The following is a 16,344-nucleotide window of genomic DNA, read 5'->3' on the forward strand; positions in this document are numbered from 1 at the left end:
CGGAGATTAAACACAAATCAGTTGAATGTAAGTCAAGCAGTTACTCACTGTAGTATATCTCGGTCCCTCCCTACTTTATTTCTCAAGATTTATTTATGTCCAACACCTGGCACCAACCTCATCCTAGTGGTTCTTCTTGGAATGCATGATGGAGGCAGAGATTTCTAAAAGTCTGTACAATCAGTATGATTATAATATTTAAGATCAAAAGGAAGCTAGATCAGTAGTTTTGTACCCTTACCAGGTTGTTCATTTGAGCTCAGGGTGTGTGATTTGGTGAGCACTGGCTGCCTATCGTGTTCCACCTGGCAGGTGAAAGCCATGTTCTCCTACTGGCAGAGTAGTTTACCAGGAGCCAGCCGGTCCGATTAAAGGTCCTGTCCTTGTTCTCTAGGAGGAGGGAGACCATTTCTGCCCGGGACATGTTTCCATTCTCCAGCCAGGTCAGCTGTAGGTTCTGGGGGTAGAACTTCTTCACTTGGCAGGTGAGGTTCACCTGGTTGCCCACTGCAGGGAACAGGGAGACCTCCAGCGTGGGTGGAACTGAAAAAGCCCAGGGCAGAAGCTCTGATCTCGGGGGAGAGACAAGTCACAGGACCTAGGATTTAGCGCTTAAATTCCAATACACAGCAGAAACTCACCCCAACAGTCCCAGGCACACAGAGCTAGGTAGGAGCTCACACTGGGAGAGCTCTTTGCACAAGAATGAAACCAATAGCACAGTATCTCACACAGAATAGTCGTCAGGCACAGCTTCTACTAGGGAAGAAACAAGTGGGATAAGCAAAGTCTCTTGCATGCAGTATGAACATAATAATATCACCAAAAAGTGAAATAAAGAATGCACACGGGGGTGGTTGATATTAGGTAATTAGGAATTTCAGTTGCTTTTCACAAAATAAATGAGATATTCTGTACAGTATGAGAATACAGGTAGGTTTGCCATGGAAAGAGGCATGTGTGGTGGGCACATCTAGCACGCTGGCAATCAGGAAGGGCAGATGGGATTTAGATTCCAGAACAGTAGATCAAAACTCAGGGGGCAGAAGCGGTCAAGGAGATGCAGGGGTTGGGGTGAGGGTGTCTACCTCGGATGATCTCAGACAAGCTGACCATCGCTCGGAGAGGAGGGCCCCCACGCAGGAGGACGTGGGTGACCTCACAGATTACCTGGGAGTGCACGCCCCCTGAGGTCAGTGGCACCCTGGCTGTGCTGGAGATGCTGTAGGAGGTGCTCTCCCTCTGTAGTTCCACAATAGTATGGGAGGCCGAGAGTGTGTTCCTATTTTTGAACCACCGCAGACTGATGTCTCTGGGGAAAAAGCCATCGGACTTGCAGGTGAAGTTCACTGTATGCCCACGTGGGACCCTCTTTGTAGGGTTTAAGACCTCTGGATGAGAAGGTTTGGCTACAAAGGGAGCATTTGGACACAGTGAGCACAGGGAGAGTGTGCACCAAGGACAAACACCTATGTTCAGTACATCATGACCTACAAGGCAGTAACCTCCTCAACTTACAGAGCTCAAGTGCTTCCCAGCAGTCACTCTCCCATGCATGCTTTTGTGGAGTGTGGAGGCTGACAAAGAAGGACCTTTGGACCCTTTATGTGCGCACTGACAGAATGTCAGTCCATCCTCCCACCTTCCTTCATTCTGTCAGTTCTCAGCAGTGTTCATTGTGCCCTTCATATCTGCCAGATCCTGAGCCCAATGCTGCGAAGGCTACAAAATGGTTCCCCATTACAGACTGCACAGTTGCACAACCACAGTCCAGGGTCTCTGCCTTTACACAAGGTACTGCAGCTGGATCTCAGGCTGCCCCAGGTTTCTAACCAGAATCCTTAACCTCTGCACATCTCTAGCTCCAGGGACACCAGTGGTCCATTGGCTCCCCTGCAGGGAGATGGCACTGTGTGGAACTACACTCCTCAGTGAGCATTCCGGGGTCCTGCCACCCCTCTCCTCTGGCCTTCCTCCCTCTCCTTGTCCCCAGTCTCAACACTGCAGCCATTTCTGCCTTCTCAACCTCCCTGCACAGACACCAAACCCACATGTCTTGCCCCAGCTGTGAACATAAACAGATATCTTCCCTCTTTCCACTCTTCTCCCTCCCCCCCCTTTCTCCTCTCCAAAAATAAAAATAAAGAAGAGGACCCTGGTCCCATGTGGAGTGATAGGTCAGAGGTCACAGAGACAAGGAGGCAGAGCACAAACATGAGTCCAGGCAGGCGGCTCACCAGGCTCTCTTCTGGGGCTTAGTGATGATAGTGATGCTTCCACAGGACTTCGTACCCATCCCTACAACTCACAGACTTGAACTAAAGCCACTATTTCACTGATGGAGAAAAGGAGGATCTCAGACACTGAGACTTCCACAGCTTTGGGATGACAGCACTACTGCTCATCTGCTGTGGACCAGCCCCCATGAAGAGAGTGCCACCGATGGTTAAGAAACAAGACAGAAATGACTGTAGAGTGGGGTCACAGGGCTAACACCCTTAGGACTGTGCACCCCATTGGTACCTTACAGATCACATTTATTGCCTTATGTCAAGAAACCAGAACTGGGGGGACAATATTCTTAGCATGGGGACAGGATACTTTGATTACAAGCACAACTGCTCTCAGAAAACCTACTCTAAACCAAGCTTAGTTCTAAACTAAATTTCATGCCTTGGGCAGCCCAGGGCAAATATCTTTCTTGAGGGCTTTTTCTTTTTATCTGTTTTCTCATATCAAGTCTGTCAGGCCAACATGGAGCAATACAGGTCCATGCCTCAGTGCTGTTCCACGTAAGTTAGCACCAGTGTTCTCAACACAAGGTCCTGTTTTTCTGCCCCTCCCCCACCCCCGGCTCTTTCCTCATCCTGTCTAACTTAACCCTTAGTTCCCAACACTCATCTGTTCTCTCACCAGGCTCATTGCATCTTACACCTTCCCACAAAGATTGGTGGATTAGTTGCCTTCTATGCATAAGTAGACTGATGAGCAGGAGGAAGCTGGTTCACAATTTTCATCTAGCCCCTGGTTTGGGACTACTCAGAGCTTCTGAGCAATGGCATCTCAACTCTCCTAAAAGGAGTCCATTATTATTGCCATTTTGGAAATGAGAAGACTGAGTCCTCTAAAGATTGTCTCAGGACTTCCCGTCATCTCATCAGGCAGCCTTTTGTCACCTGACTGAGGAATTTTCCCTGGTTGAGATTTTCCTCTGCTCAGAGTTTTCAGTGACTGTGTGAGTCTTTCTCTGAACCACTGCAGGGTTTCCTTACAGCCCTTCTGAAATTGGGCAGCCCCGTGACTTTCAGACTGTCAAACTGAACAGAGTGTGTGCCTCTTATCACCTTTTGTCAGTGATGTTTCACAAACAAAACCAAACGAAGCCCTATTGCTGGCACGTTGTTAGAGGGAATAGAAATAATTTATTTTGGAGTAAAGCCTCTGGTCATTGCGATGACCCCTGTTTCCACTGTGCCCAGAGTAGGGCTGGACACACAGGAGGTACTGAGGAAAGAGAAGATGCTCCATATTGAGAACAACTCTCAGAGTGTTCTCCTCAGATGCAAACTGCAGGACTCAGTGACCTTCATTTCTTTGATTTCCAAAGGCAGGTGAAGTGAACTGTAAAGCTGATCAAAGGACAAGCACCAGCTCCTCCCCTGGCCTTAGTTCTTGCTCTCAGAAATGAGGCTGACTTGACTGACTGCGGTCACACAGCAGAACAAAGGACTCCCCTGCACTCACCACTCACAGTGACCTGAGTGCCTGACAGATATTTGAACTCCATATTTATTATGTTCATCACACAGTAGTAGGTGCCTGTGTCAGCTGGACTCAGGTCACAGATGCGGATGGAAAAGTCTCTCTTGGTGGTATCCGAAGCTTCGGTCACTCGGGGGTGAATCTAGGAACTAGGAGCTTAAGGACATGGCATAGAGGGTGGTTTAGGAGCTTTCCCTGGAATGTCTGGAATTAGCAACTCTCCTGTTCCTACACTGTCTGACTCGACTCGGGGAATGTTGGACTTTTTCTTTTCATTATGAGGAATCATGAGACTTTTCTGACCAATGAGTGTGAGCAGAGGGACGGTGGTGCTAATGGGATATCCCTGACCTGCCAGGGCCTCAGTAAATCCATCCTTCTCTTCCCCAGATGATGCTCCTGGCAGTGTCTGTTCTCAGCCTGAGTACTGAGAGGAAGATGCAAATTCTAACATATACATGGAAATTCCTCAGAAACTGAACATGGTATCATGTCCCTGAGATTTTATACTTTTTTAATTGCCTGATCAATATATTTTGGTGTCATCATTCTGCTGTGATAATTATCAAAAGCTTGTTGTATTAAATTAATAGAATATTATCTCAACAGATGAATAAATGAACATAATCTATTATGTGTATAAAATGGAATATTTGCATTCCTACTCATTAATGAAATTCTGATCCGGCCTATAATACAAATGAACCTTAAAATAAATACTTTGTTAATTGAAATGAATCACATATAAAAAGAGAAATATTCACATACATATATAGTATACCAAAAATAGACTAATTCAATGAGGAAAAAATACACTGGAACTTGGGGAGCAGAGAGATTTGAGTCTTTTGGGGTACACAATTTCTGCTCAGCTTAATGGAAAGTTCTAGAAATGTATGCCGTTGATGATTTCACCATTGTGAATGTGCTCTATTCCTACAAATTTTATTCTTTTAACAGGCTGGTTCATCTTATGTATAATTAACATAATAATAAGCGCATATTAGAAAAAAGTCATTAGTCTTTGATTTGAGCTAAATGATTTAAGGAAAAAATAATAACAAAAGTGATACAGAGGAAGGTGTACTTCTTATACATAGATATTTGAATGTGGAGAGAGATCAAGGATACAAGAGAGCAAGAAACAGCAAGGTTCAAATTTGTGTTTTGAAACAAACGGAGCAGTTAGTTGCTTGGACAAAATGAGTTATGAATTGAGGGACCGTGAGTCACTCCATGATTTTTCATACCAAGTGAAGGACTTTCCAGTTGGATTACCTCCCCAAAGACTAGGCATTTTATGAAATAATATAAAAATAATTTCCTCTGATTTGTAGTGTCTCATGGTTCTGGTAACAGATCTGCATCAGAGGACCACTATTGTTGTTGGACCACAATTAAATCCCATGTTGTGAAGGCCTACTCCCCTCCCACAACACTTAGCCTTGCTTATCATCAGCAGAGTCATTTTGGAAAAGCACAGCTTTGGCCAGTAACTGTCAGTTGAACCGGATAACATCCATTTATGAGGATCAGATGAAAAAGCAGAATTATCCAGCATGAAGTCAGTGGACATAAATACCAAACCAATCAAGGGAAAAGTCACTAGGGAGTGTCACAAGAAGGTCAGGGAAGCCTATTGAGTTTTTAAAGTATAAATGAATTCTGGAAACAAGGGAGAGGGGTCGCTCTCCTACTAGAGGTGATGGCCCCAACTGGTCAGATTTATTTTTTTGGGTTTTTTTTTATCAGCTTTCTAAACTCCATATTTGTTTGACTTGTGCCAAATAAAGTCTTCTGTTGCAGAGTTCATTGCTTTGTATGGTCTTACAGACACCGGATTGTAACAATATTCTTTTTCTGTTTCTTGTGCTCAACAAGATAGAGTTGTGGTTCCATTTTGCAAGTGTGAGCTGGTAGAGCGCACCCACTCAGCACCTGTGTGACCAGCCTGGCTCCTAAGGAGGCGCTGCTCTCACAGGGCACACCAGGCTCGTTACTCTGGTCAGGGCCTCGGGTGGTTTGAGTTTTAAGTCAGGAGAAGATTAGGGACTGCAGAGATAGTTTAGGGTTCTAGGCACTCTGTTGACTATGGGTCAATGCCCTGGCACTGCGTGTGATGCCTTGAGAACCCCCAGGAGTGATTCCTGAGCACAGAGCCTGGACATCACCAGCTGCGGCACCAAACCCCAAACTCTATACATAAAAATAAGAGAAGATGATTAGACAACGAGAGACTTTGTGACAAAAGTGACTGTTTATGTCACAAAGTGCAAATAATTATGACTGAATCTTGAGAGATGAGTAAACTGAATAGTGGAGAGAAGGAAGAAGAAAAACCAGAAGGTTGACAGAAACCAGGCAATAGAGAAACTCTGTCCTCTGTAGATCCATAATTCTCACATTCACACTCAAGGCCAGACCTTTCCCCCAAACTCTGGACTTTTTGTACAATTCTCCCGGACCTTGATTCTTAGTCAGAAGTAAACATCACACAGTTAACATCCCAGAAGTGAATTCCTCATTTCCTCCCTTGCCCTCACTATCAGCTTGATACTCCCAGATCTCAGATTCAAAGCTCTTGGATTTTTCTCTCTACTCCAGCACTGTGCAACAGGAAATCCTGTTGACTGCTCATAAGCTCATGTCCTAGAGCCGAGCTCTTGGTTTTTACCTGTACTAACTACTGACTTGTCACAGTCAACTTGTTTTATGTGCATGAACTCAGTGACTTCTGAAATCCTCTAGTTGTTTCAATCTTTGTTGTCTAGTCTATTCTCAACTACATGTGGAATCATTTCATACTCATTATGAAGAAAGTGGCTTCCATCCTCAAAACCTTGCAATATCAAACCTATTTTTTTTGACACTGCAAAAAATGTGCACGATCAGAGCACAATTAAATCCTTGAGCAACAAAGGAAGAATTTTTTTATCAGGGTTCTTGCAGACATTTTCTCTGTCACTTTCCCCCCAATTATCCTCATGGCCCACCCTGCACTGTCTTCTAAGCTTTGCTCAACTCTCCCCTCTTATTTTCATGTCCATCAGACTTCTGTTTAAAACACATCTCATCCTTCATTCTTTATCTACTCCCAAATATTCTGTCTGCAGTACTTTCTAATTTTTAATTCACAAAACACTTTCTTATATAGAATTAAATATTAATTACCTATGATGTCTGTTTCACTGTTATCCCCCCAATACTAAGCATTATAAGAGGAACTATTTTGTCTCTATTTGTCAGTACACCCCAATTTCATAACAATTTATGGCACACAGTGTGAGATTAATAAATAACTGTATGTCTACAAATGTGAACAATGTGACACTTCCTTGATAATTGGGTTTTATTTTTAGTGATAATTTCAGTGGACATTGCACAAGAAACTGGTTCCTCAGTAGATGAGTTCATATAAAACAAATGCTGCCTGCTTACATGCAGGAAAAAGAGAATCCCAGGAACAGAGACCCACATTCTCTCTTCCCTACTCTTCATACCTGCTGGCAGCAGTTATAGAGATAATATGGGCTGAAAGTATTTGTTTAGATTTATGAGTATTTGGCAGGGGTTAGAGTTAAAGTATGAACTTTAGAATCAGACTCCCTGAATTCAAGTTACAGATATCCTTTAACCTTAAGTGACCTTGAATCCCTATGATCCACCTCCCTTTTCTCATCTGTGGGTTGGGGGGAATAAGTGTATTTAATTCAGATTATCCCAGGACAGAACAGCTGGGGCATTTTCAACCTGGCATTTAGTGAATGTTCATGAATATGAACATGTATCAACATTGTTTTTCCTGTGGTGGTGAAGCTTCAAGTGACATAGAGGATGCCAATATAGATACAAAATAGATATTGATAATAATTCTCCCAAAGGTGTTCCAGTATGGTAATGTAAAAATTTCTACTCATGTCAAAAGAGAAGTTAGCATGTCTTATGAGATTGGGGAAAGGGAGAAGTAAATTTAGAAAAGCAGGAAAGGAGGTAGGGAAACTGAGACACAAGCAAGTAAACCGATGTTCAATGTGCATTTCGTGTAAACTGAGAACTACTTTAATTGAGACTTTATAGACACGTTGCTCTGTGGTAGAGTATTTGCCTGCATGGATGTGTGAGAGCTTTTCAGTCCATAATATTGTGGAAGGAAAAAGGAGGGAAAGGAAAGGGGAAGTGAGAAGGAGTGAGGAGAAAACATGAGAAGGGTAAGTGAAGAGGAAGCAAGGGAAAGGGGGACGGGATAAGTGGAAGGAAAAGAAGGGAGCACTATGTTAGAAAACAAGGTTGTTTTGAGGATGTAAAGAAAGTAGCCACTATAATTAAGAACTCGAGACTCACAAAAGAATCGCAGAAGATGGCAGCTTACCACAGAGCTATCCCTGGACCATGTGTTGAGCTGATTTCACTGGGGTGCCTCAGATGGAGCAAGTGTTCTCTCTCTCCACCTACTCCAGATGAACCCCTGTGGCCACAAACCTCCAGAAGAAAACCCCAGGTATACAGAACCAGTAACCGAAAACTCCAGGCCCTATGGTGGTGGATATGGGCCATAGCTCTCTATCTCCCCGCTAATCCAGTGGCCTGGCTGTCACACCCATGAACTGCGTCCTCATGCCATTTAGCAAATTAATGGCCAAGATACAGAGATTCACAAATGAATCTTGGAAGAGAGCAGCATGCTGCAGAAATGTCTTCACACCCCAATTATTTAAAGTTTGAGATATTCAGGAGCATGCAACCATGTTTGTGGCCACACAAAACCTATATAATTCTTAGCAAGCAATATAAAATATATTATTTAGCATCTATCTATGGGGCAGACTTTAGTGTTGGTGAAAAAACTTGAAATAATGATGGAGGGAAGGGGTAATGGTGGTTGGATTGGTGTTGAAATACTGAATATAATCAATTATTGTGAACAACTTTATGAAAATAAAATTGAAAAAATATAAATAAATGAAATCAAGAACTCATAATGGGATCAATCTCAGTCTTTTCTCTTCTGTACAGAAATATTTATTTATGTATCTTTTCAACAATTTTATGAGTGTTAGCATTCTATTTGTTATATTTTTAAATAGTTCCTTAATAAAGAATAAATGTCCAATAAATTGTTTGTTACTTTTAAAAAGAGAAATTCTAGCATATGAAGCTGGAAATGTAGCACAGGAGTTAAGGCACTTGCCTTGCAAGTGACTTGATACCTGGCACCAAATATGGCCCCACAAGCACAGCCAGGAATGATCTGTAAACACAGAGCCAAGAATAAGCCCTGAGCACTTCAAGGTGTAGCCCAAATAAATATCCCACAAAAATAAAGAAATTACAATACATGCTAAAAACTCAGCACATAATAAAGTAGAGTGGAACAAAAGTATAGGAATATATATAGCCAACTATGAACTCTGGTGATCTCAGTGATGGGGATATCTATTGGTCTTGTTTTCTCTCTGTATTTTCTCATTCTTCTGCTTTCCTCAGGAAGCTAAGGAGCATAACAAGGCTCAAACATGATCCGAATCTGTACTACCTGGGCTTGATTCCTGGATGATCTACTTATTGATTTATATGGATGTTGGTGCCTAGCCAGAATATTAGGACAAGTCCTTGGATACTTCCCTGCAAGCTGGAAGCAGAACCAGGACCCCACTTTGAACTAAGTGGGCAAACTGAAGCTTGTGAGTCTGATTGATCTAGAAAGGGTTAACAGGTCTTCCTATATCTGCTTTGTTCAAACATTAAAAAAACAGCCTTCCTAAACAGCCCTCCTGCTTATCACAAACACCAGATGTGAGGAGGTCCTGACCTGTGAAACCTACCTACTAGACCATGCTTTTCTCCCTGGAGATTGTAGCTATTTGCTTCATGGGCATGCAATACAATATATGCTTTGGTGTCTTTGTGAGATATGCTTATTCTGTGCCCCCACATTCCTTTGTTAATGATTCTATCTGCTCTGCTGGATTCTTTAGAGAGGTTTACGATAGGAAAGAACATAAAGAGACGGCAAACGCTTCTCTGGCCACAAGCTTAGAGAGCTGTGGTCCTCCGTGCTTCACCATTTCTCTCGCTTGACCTGCCTCAGTGCCTTCAACTGACTGATCAATCAGTCTCGCTCATGCAACAGATGGACAGCTTATTTCCTCTCCCCATCTTCAAATCAGATAAGGTGGTTATAACATTCACGTGAGATGCTGTGAGAATTACTGAAGTTAAGCACTCAATGCCTGCTTTTCAGGTTGCTTTTAGTTGCATTATCTGTTTCACCATAAATGTTAACAACTGTAGGCAATAGGTTCACAGAGAAACAGCTTATTTATTCATTTATTTATTATTTATTTATTAATTAATTTTATTGAATCATGGTGAGAGACACAGTTACTGTACATGATCGAGTTTCAGTCACACAATATTCCAACAACCATCCCTCTATCAGTGTACATCTTACAGCATCAGTGTCCCCAGTTTCCTTCCTGCCACCTCACCCCTTAGACCTGTCTCTGTGATTGGCATTTTCCTTTTATCTCTCACTCCATCTATCCTTTTGGGCATTATGGTTTGCAATACTAATACTGAGAGATTTTCATGTTTGTTCCTATACCTACTTTCAGCACGCAGTTCTTTTTTTTTTTAATTTTAATTTCTTTTTTTCCCTTTATTTTATTTTATTTTTTTTTGCAGTTGTAGATTTACAATTTTTTGTGCTTTGGTTTCAATTATACAATGATCAGATACCCCTCCCTCCACCAGTAACCATTTTCCACCACCATGGATAATATCCCTCCCACCCCCATCCCCCCATCCCCCCTGTCTCTGTGGCAGGGCAATCCCCTGTGTTCTCTCTCTCCTTTTGGGTGTTGTGGTCTGCAAAAGAGGCATTGAGTGGCAAACATGTTCAGTCCATAGTCTACTTTCGACATGCATCTCCCCTCCTGGGAGGATCCTCCAAACATCCTTTCTTTGGTGCTCCCTTCTCTATCTGAACTGCCCTTTCCTCTAGGATACCCGGCTGGCCTCTAAGTTATGGAGTAATCCTCCTGGCAGCACGCAGTTCTTATCCAGAGCAATCATATACACAATGGAATACTACGCAGCTGTTACAAAAAATGTATCACTGTATCACTGTCCTCCCATTGTTCATCGATTTGCTCTATCGGACCCAGTAATGTCCCCATCATGATACTTGTTGTTACTGTATTTGGCATATCGACTACTTCACGGGTAGCTTGCCAGGCTTTGCCGCACGGGTGAGATACTCTCGGTAGCTTGCCAGGCTCTCCAAGAGGGGTGGAGGAATCTAACTTGGGTCGGCCATGTTGGCTGCATGCAAGGCAAACACCCTACTTGCTGTGCTATTGCTTCAGACCTAGAAAAAATGGAGTCATGAAATTCGCATATAATGGATGAACATGGAAAGTACCATGTTGAGTGAAATAGTCAGAAGGAAAAGGACCGACACGAAATGATTGTACTCATTTGTGCGACATAAAATAAATGTAGTATAAGACTAATATCCAAGAACAGTAGAGAAGGGACAGCTATGATAAAGATAGTTGGAAAGGATCAGAGAAAGAGTTCATACCATGCCTTCCTACTCCAATATAGCACCTAGACCCTGGCTTCCTGTAAGTTTACTAGAGACTTAAATATCCACAAGTACGTTAGAAATAAAGGGGATCCTACCCAACATGATTCTCACCTGTGAGTTCCAGCAGTGGAGACCGCTGCACGTGGAGAGGAAGAAGGTAGAGCCAGAAGACCAAGACTGACATCCTGAACATCCAAGGAGCCTGAAGTATTGAGTGCGTGTGCTGGCAGAACCAACTCTGCTCCGTGCAGAGAAGATTGCCCCGTGCAACCTTTCCTGACATGAGAGGAACTGACTCTCACCAATAAAATGAGTGCAAGACAGTAACCTGCTTTACATGCAGGCATTTCTTCTTCCTTGTGAAAGAGGAGTCAGGCAGGGATGGGGTTAAAGCTGAGATGTTACACATCAAGTGTCATCAGTGAGACTTGCTCAAGCCTATTAGAGATAATGCTTCCTCCTCACCTTGGTTCCCATGCTGTCTCCACTTGAACTTTCATACATCTTGGAGTCATCATGGTGATTTCACACTCTGGAGCTCCCAGGCAAGAGTGATGTCTGAGTGTGAGTTGTGTCCCAGACTTCCAACTTTCGTGCTCCTGACTATGATGGGCTTATGGTTACATTCTGCAGGCAGGGTTCAGCAGATTTGAAGAGTATTTAGGGGAGCTGGAAAACTTTAGGACAGAGTCATATGGTTTATGAAAAACCTCTTTATTCCAACCATTTATTAATGTCACTGGCAACATTTATTGTTGATGTAAGAGTGCAATGTGGATGAACATTATAATAGAAAATGCCATTCTATTATAATAGAATTATATTAATTATTCCCAAATTATAATAGAATGACATTAGGGTGATGTATTCTAGACGTGTGTGCATGTGAGATGTGATGGAACAGTTTTTCCTCATCACCTGAATAGGGAAGTTAGTAAGCAAATGATAAAAAGAAGCCAGTTTCTGCCTCATTCCTAAAGATGACATGCTTAGGCCAGTATGTGAGTCTGAGAGTCAGAACCTGGATCTAGTGATGCAGTGCCAGGCACAGAGAATGTGAATTTTGTGTCTCAGCAATTAGACTGTCAGGCATTTATCTGAGAAACAAAAACTGTGTCCATACAACAACTGATGAATTAGCATGCGTGATAGTTGTTTGGGGGTAATAACCCAACTAGAAATAATTGCAATGTCCCCTAAGTATCCACTAAGTGTGTGGTTAGACTGGTTTGCTGGGGTCCAGCGCTGATGAACAAGATCAAAGCAGGTGAGCCACAGGATTAAGAAACAAGATAGAAGTGAGAGTATAAAGATTGGGGTGAGGGGCTGGAGTGATAGCGCAGCATGTAGGGTGTTTGCCTTGCACGCGGCCGACCCAGGTTCAATTCCCAGCATCCCATATGGTCCCCTGGGCACCGCCAGGAGTCATTCCTGAGTGCAGAGCCAGGACTAACCCTTCAGCATTGCCACGTGTGACCCAAAAAGCAAAAAAAAAAAGATTGGGGTGTGGGGGCAAAGTTCAGTTTTTTTTATAGACTCAACAGTCAGTTTTTTTTATAGGTTCAACCTATATTATAGCTATTTGGGCCTTCCCTTTTCACATAGTGAACCAGGTTCAATTCATGTCTTCAAGTGTAAGCCCTGAGTACCACAGGATGTAGCCCTCATATAAAAAATATATACAAAAAAATCTTTCAGTTTAATTATGGTTCTACAAGGTTATAGTTAACAAATTAAAGCACCCCAATTTTAAATGTTGTTGGGTACATACTGCTGTGATCTTAAGTGATGGTGAAGCTTATTCTGTTTGTTGACTGGTCAGGTCAGATTCATACCTGAGGATTCCCAGTTATGATTTCTTCTTTTTTAAAAAAATTATTTCATTTTTATAAAGTTGTTTTTGATGATTTATTGCATTCAATATTCCAACACCAATCCCACCATCATTAAATCTTCCCATGCCTACTTCTGATTTCAACAGACTCTAACATTCCAGCGTTTCACACAAATGGCACAGGACAAACTATGAGGACTTCTGGGGGGAGGGGGGAGTTTTCCTGATCAAGAACAGCAGGTGCTGCATTTTCTCCAAGTTCAGAGATACCAGGTTTCTGAGGGACCTATCAGATATTGGGATCGCTGTTCCCTCTGTGTTTGTCTTCCTTAACCAAGCTATCAAATCTTTTTGCTGTTTTAACTCTAATCTTTCTGAGGGGGTAATCACTTGTAATCACTTGTCATCCTGTTGTTCATTGATTTGCTCGAGCGGGCACAGTAATGTCTCCATTCGACCTTGTCATGTGCTAATGTAGCCCAATGGCTCCTGCTTACTCCAGGAACACGAAGAGCATCAGACCGTTTGTTCAGGGTCTTGACTAAGAAGTGAAACCATCTCATAGGTGGGTGGCCAGGTATTCTCTTGACATCCGTGAAATTCAATCGGTAATGGCTCTAGTCCAGTGGTCATCTCTAAATTGCATTACATATCCAGCCCATCTGATTTAGAAAACTTGGCAAACGAGGCAGCTCCCCTGATCTTCAATCGTTGATGGAGGTCAGAACTCTGGATTCCTTCTCTCACTTGAGTGAAGTATGATACTACAAGCATAGCTCTTTCGATTCCTCTTTGGGTGATCCGAATAGTGTTCTTGTCCTGTTTTTGTAGGGCCCAGGTCTCTGAGGCATATGTTAGTGCAGGAAGAGTGGTCAAAAAGACGTGCCCAGAGCTGGAGTTCTTTGTCCTCTTAAAACAGTAAAAACAATGGGCCTCTGAGGGTGAAGAGTCTGGAACAATTGTGAAAGTTTCTTTTATTTCCATTCACCTTGGACATCGCAGTAGCTCCCTTAGGTGTTGAATAAGCTCCTCATGTTGAAAGTACTTGCTTTAATGCTACCCTGAGTGACAAATCCTCAGAATCCTGCTCAGCAGCAATTTCCTTTCTAGCAGAAATTTCCTTCTTGAATTCCAGGTCCCCTTGTAGATTCTCAGTTTCTCCCATCAGTCAGAGTCTCCTTGCTCCCATCAATCAGACTCTTAAGGGGCCACTGGACTGGGACCAGCTCAGGTGAACATTGTTGATGATGGGGGGCCACCAAGGATTAAGAAGCAAGACAGAATGAGAGGAAAAGGTGTGAGATCAAGGGGCTAAAATTCTCCCAGACTAAGAGCCCATCTGTTCCTGCAGAATGTGTTTGTTGCCTTCCATTAGGAAACCAGAATGGGGAATGACATTGTTTTTGGGACTTGGGTGGTGAGGGGACACACATAATACTTTGACTATAAGCATAATTATTCTTACAATAACTCTTCTAAGCTAAGTCACTTCATTACTTCATGCCTTGGCAGTTTGGGGCAAAACTTTCCTACGGGTCTGCTTTCTCATACAAGGAAGTCGGGTCACAGGGGAACACATTCAGGACTGTTACTTCAGTGTGTTCCAGTCAGCCAGCACCAGTGTTCTGACCCCCAGGTCCCTGTTGTTCTGTCCACTCAGCCTGCTTCTTTGTCCTCTCTAACACAAGCCTTACTTTCAGCATTATACTGCCACTCCAAGAACTGATAACAAGCAATAAAAAAGGGATGTCTTTCATATGTGCAACCACATGTAAATGAATCAATAATCTTACATTTCATGAAAAAATAAAATCAAGGTGGCTGGAGAAATAGTACAGCAGGTAGGGAAATTGCTTTGCATGCTACTGGTCCAAGTTCAGTCCCCATATGGTTCTCCACACCCTGCCAGGAGTGACCCCTGAGTACAGAGGCAAGAGAAGTATGGTGTGGCCCAAAAGCAAAATATCAAAATGTGTGAATTCAGTTACTTTTCATTGCTAGAGAACAAATCAGTATTTGGCAGAGGCTAGGTGGTAATAATTGAGTCACTTCTGAGCATTGTCCCACAGGAGACCTTTGTGGTCATGAACTTGTTCTGCATTTTAGTGTGAACATGATTGCAACTAGATGCATAAGAGAATCAACATTATAAGATTCAGCCATAAATTAAAACTTCACAATCTTTATAATATAGATGTTGGAAGGCGTCCCAAATTATAATAGAATGACATTAGGGTGATGTATTCTAGACGTGTGTGCATGTGAGATGTGATGGAACAGTTTTTCCTCATCACCTGAATAGGGAAGTTAGTAAGCAATATCTAAGAGCAAGAAATCAAAATGCAGCATGCAAGGATACTGAATTAGATACAGCAGCAACATTTAAGTAATCCATTAGACAAGTTGAAAGTGGTTGCTTCTGGAAGGTTGAAAATTGTGGGATGTTAAATTTTCATGTGTGGAACTATTTGATTATTGATGTCTTAAAAGATAAATTATTATTGCTGGTTTTCCGCTCAAGAAAATCAATGAACAACAGGAGAACAGTGCTACAGTGCTACTAATTGACAATATGATGAAATTTTAGGGATTTTATCATGATAACTCTATATGTATTTAATTCTCATCATTCCCAATCCAAAGTTCCCCCAAAAGACCGCTCTATTAAGTTCTTCCAGTCTCCTTCCACTTTATTGAAACTAGGATTGTTTTCACTGAGTCTAGGAGATATTTTTAAGTTGTCATTTTATCATTCTCAAATTTAATATAAAAGCTAATTTACTCTACATAAATGTTAATACTCTTGTTAACCTGCTGCCTCATCTAAAACAACAATAAGATATTATTAAAAACAAATTTTGTCTGATTAGTGTTGTTTAAGGAATCAAATGACAAGTTTTGTGGAAATATAAGGTGGAGATGGCATTGAGAACAGTGAGTGCTGAGTATTTTAGGACAGAAAAGATCCCTACTATCCCTACAAATACACACACACAAACACACACATACACACACACAAACACCCCTCCAGAAAAATAGAATTACATCAAATAAATGAATGGACAAAACAAAATGTTCATAATTAAATAAAACCTTATTTTTTATTTTATAAAGTAGTTCACAATATTTGATTACATTTAATATTCAAACAAAAACT

General features: G+C 42.1%; 1 protein-coding gene across 1 annotated transcript in view; it reads right to left on the reverse strand.

The window, feature by feature from the left end:
- Positions 1-215: 215 nt before the first annotated feature.
- LOC130030321 (signal-regulatory protein beta-1-like) overlaps positions 216-16,344 on the reverse strand; it is a 42,791-nt gene continuing 26,662 nt past the window's right edge. The window contains 3 exon segments of the mRNA XM_056121568.1: positions 216-328; positions 331-543; positions 1,089-1,409. Coding sequence (XP_055977543.1) covers positions 216-328; positions 331-543; positions 1,089-1,409 — 647 coding nt within the window.

This window comes from Sorex fumeus, unplaced genomic scaffold (assembly GCF_029834395.1).
Source record: "Sorex fumeus unplaced genomic scaffold, SorFum_2.1 ptg000044l, whole genome shotgun sequence".
In the NCBI taxonomy this organism is placed as follows: Eukaryota; Metazoa; Chordata; class Mammalia; order Eulipotyphla; family Soricidae; genus Sorex; species Sorex fumeus.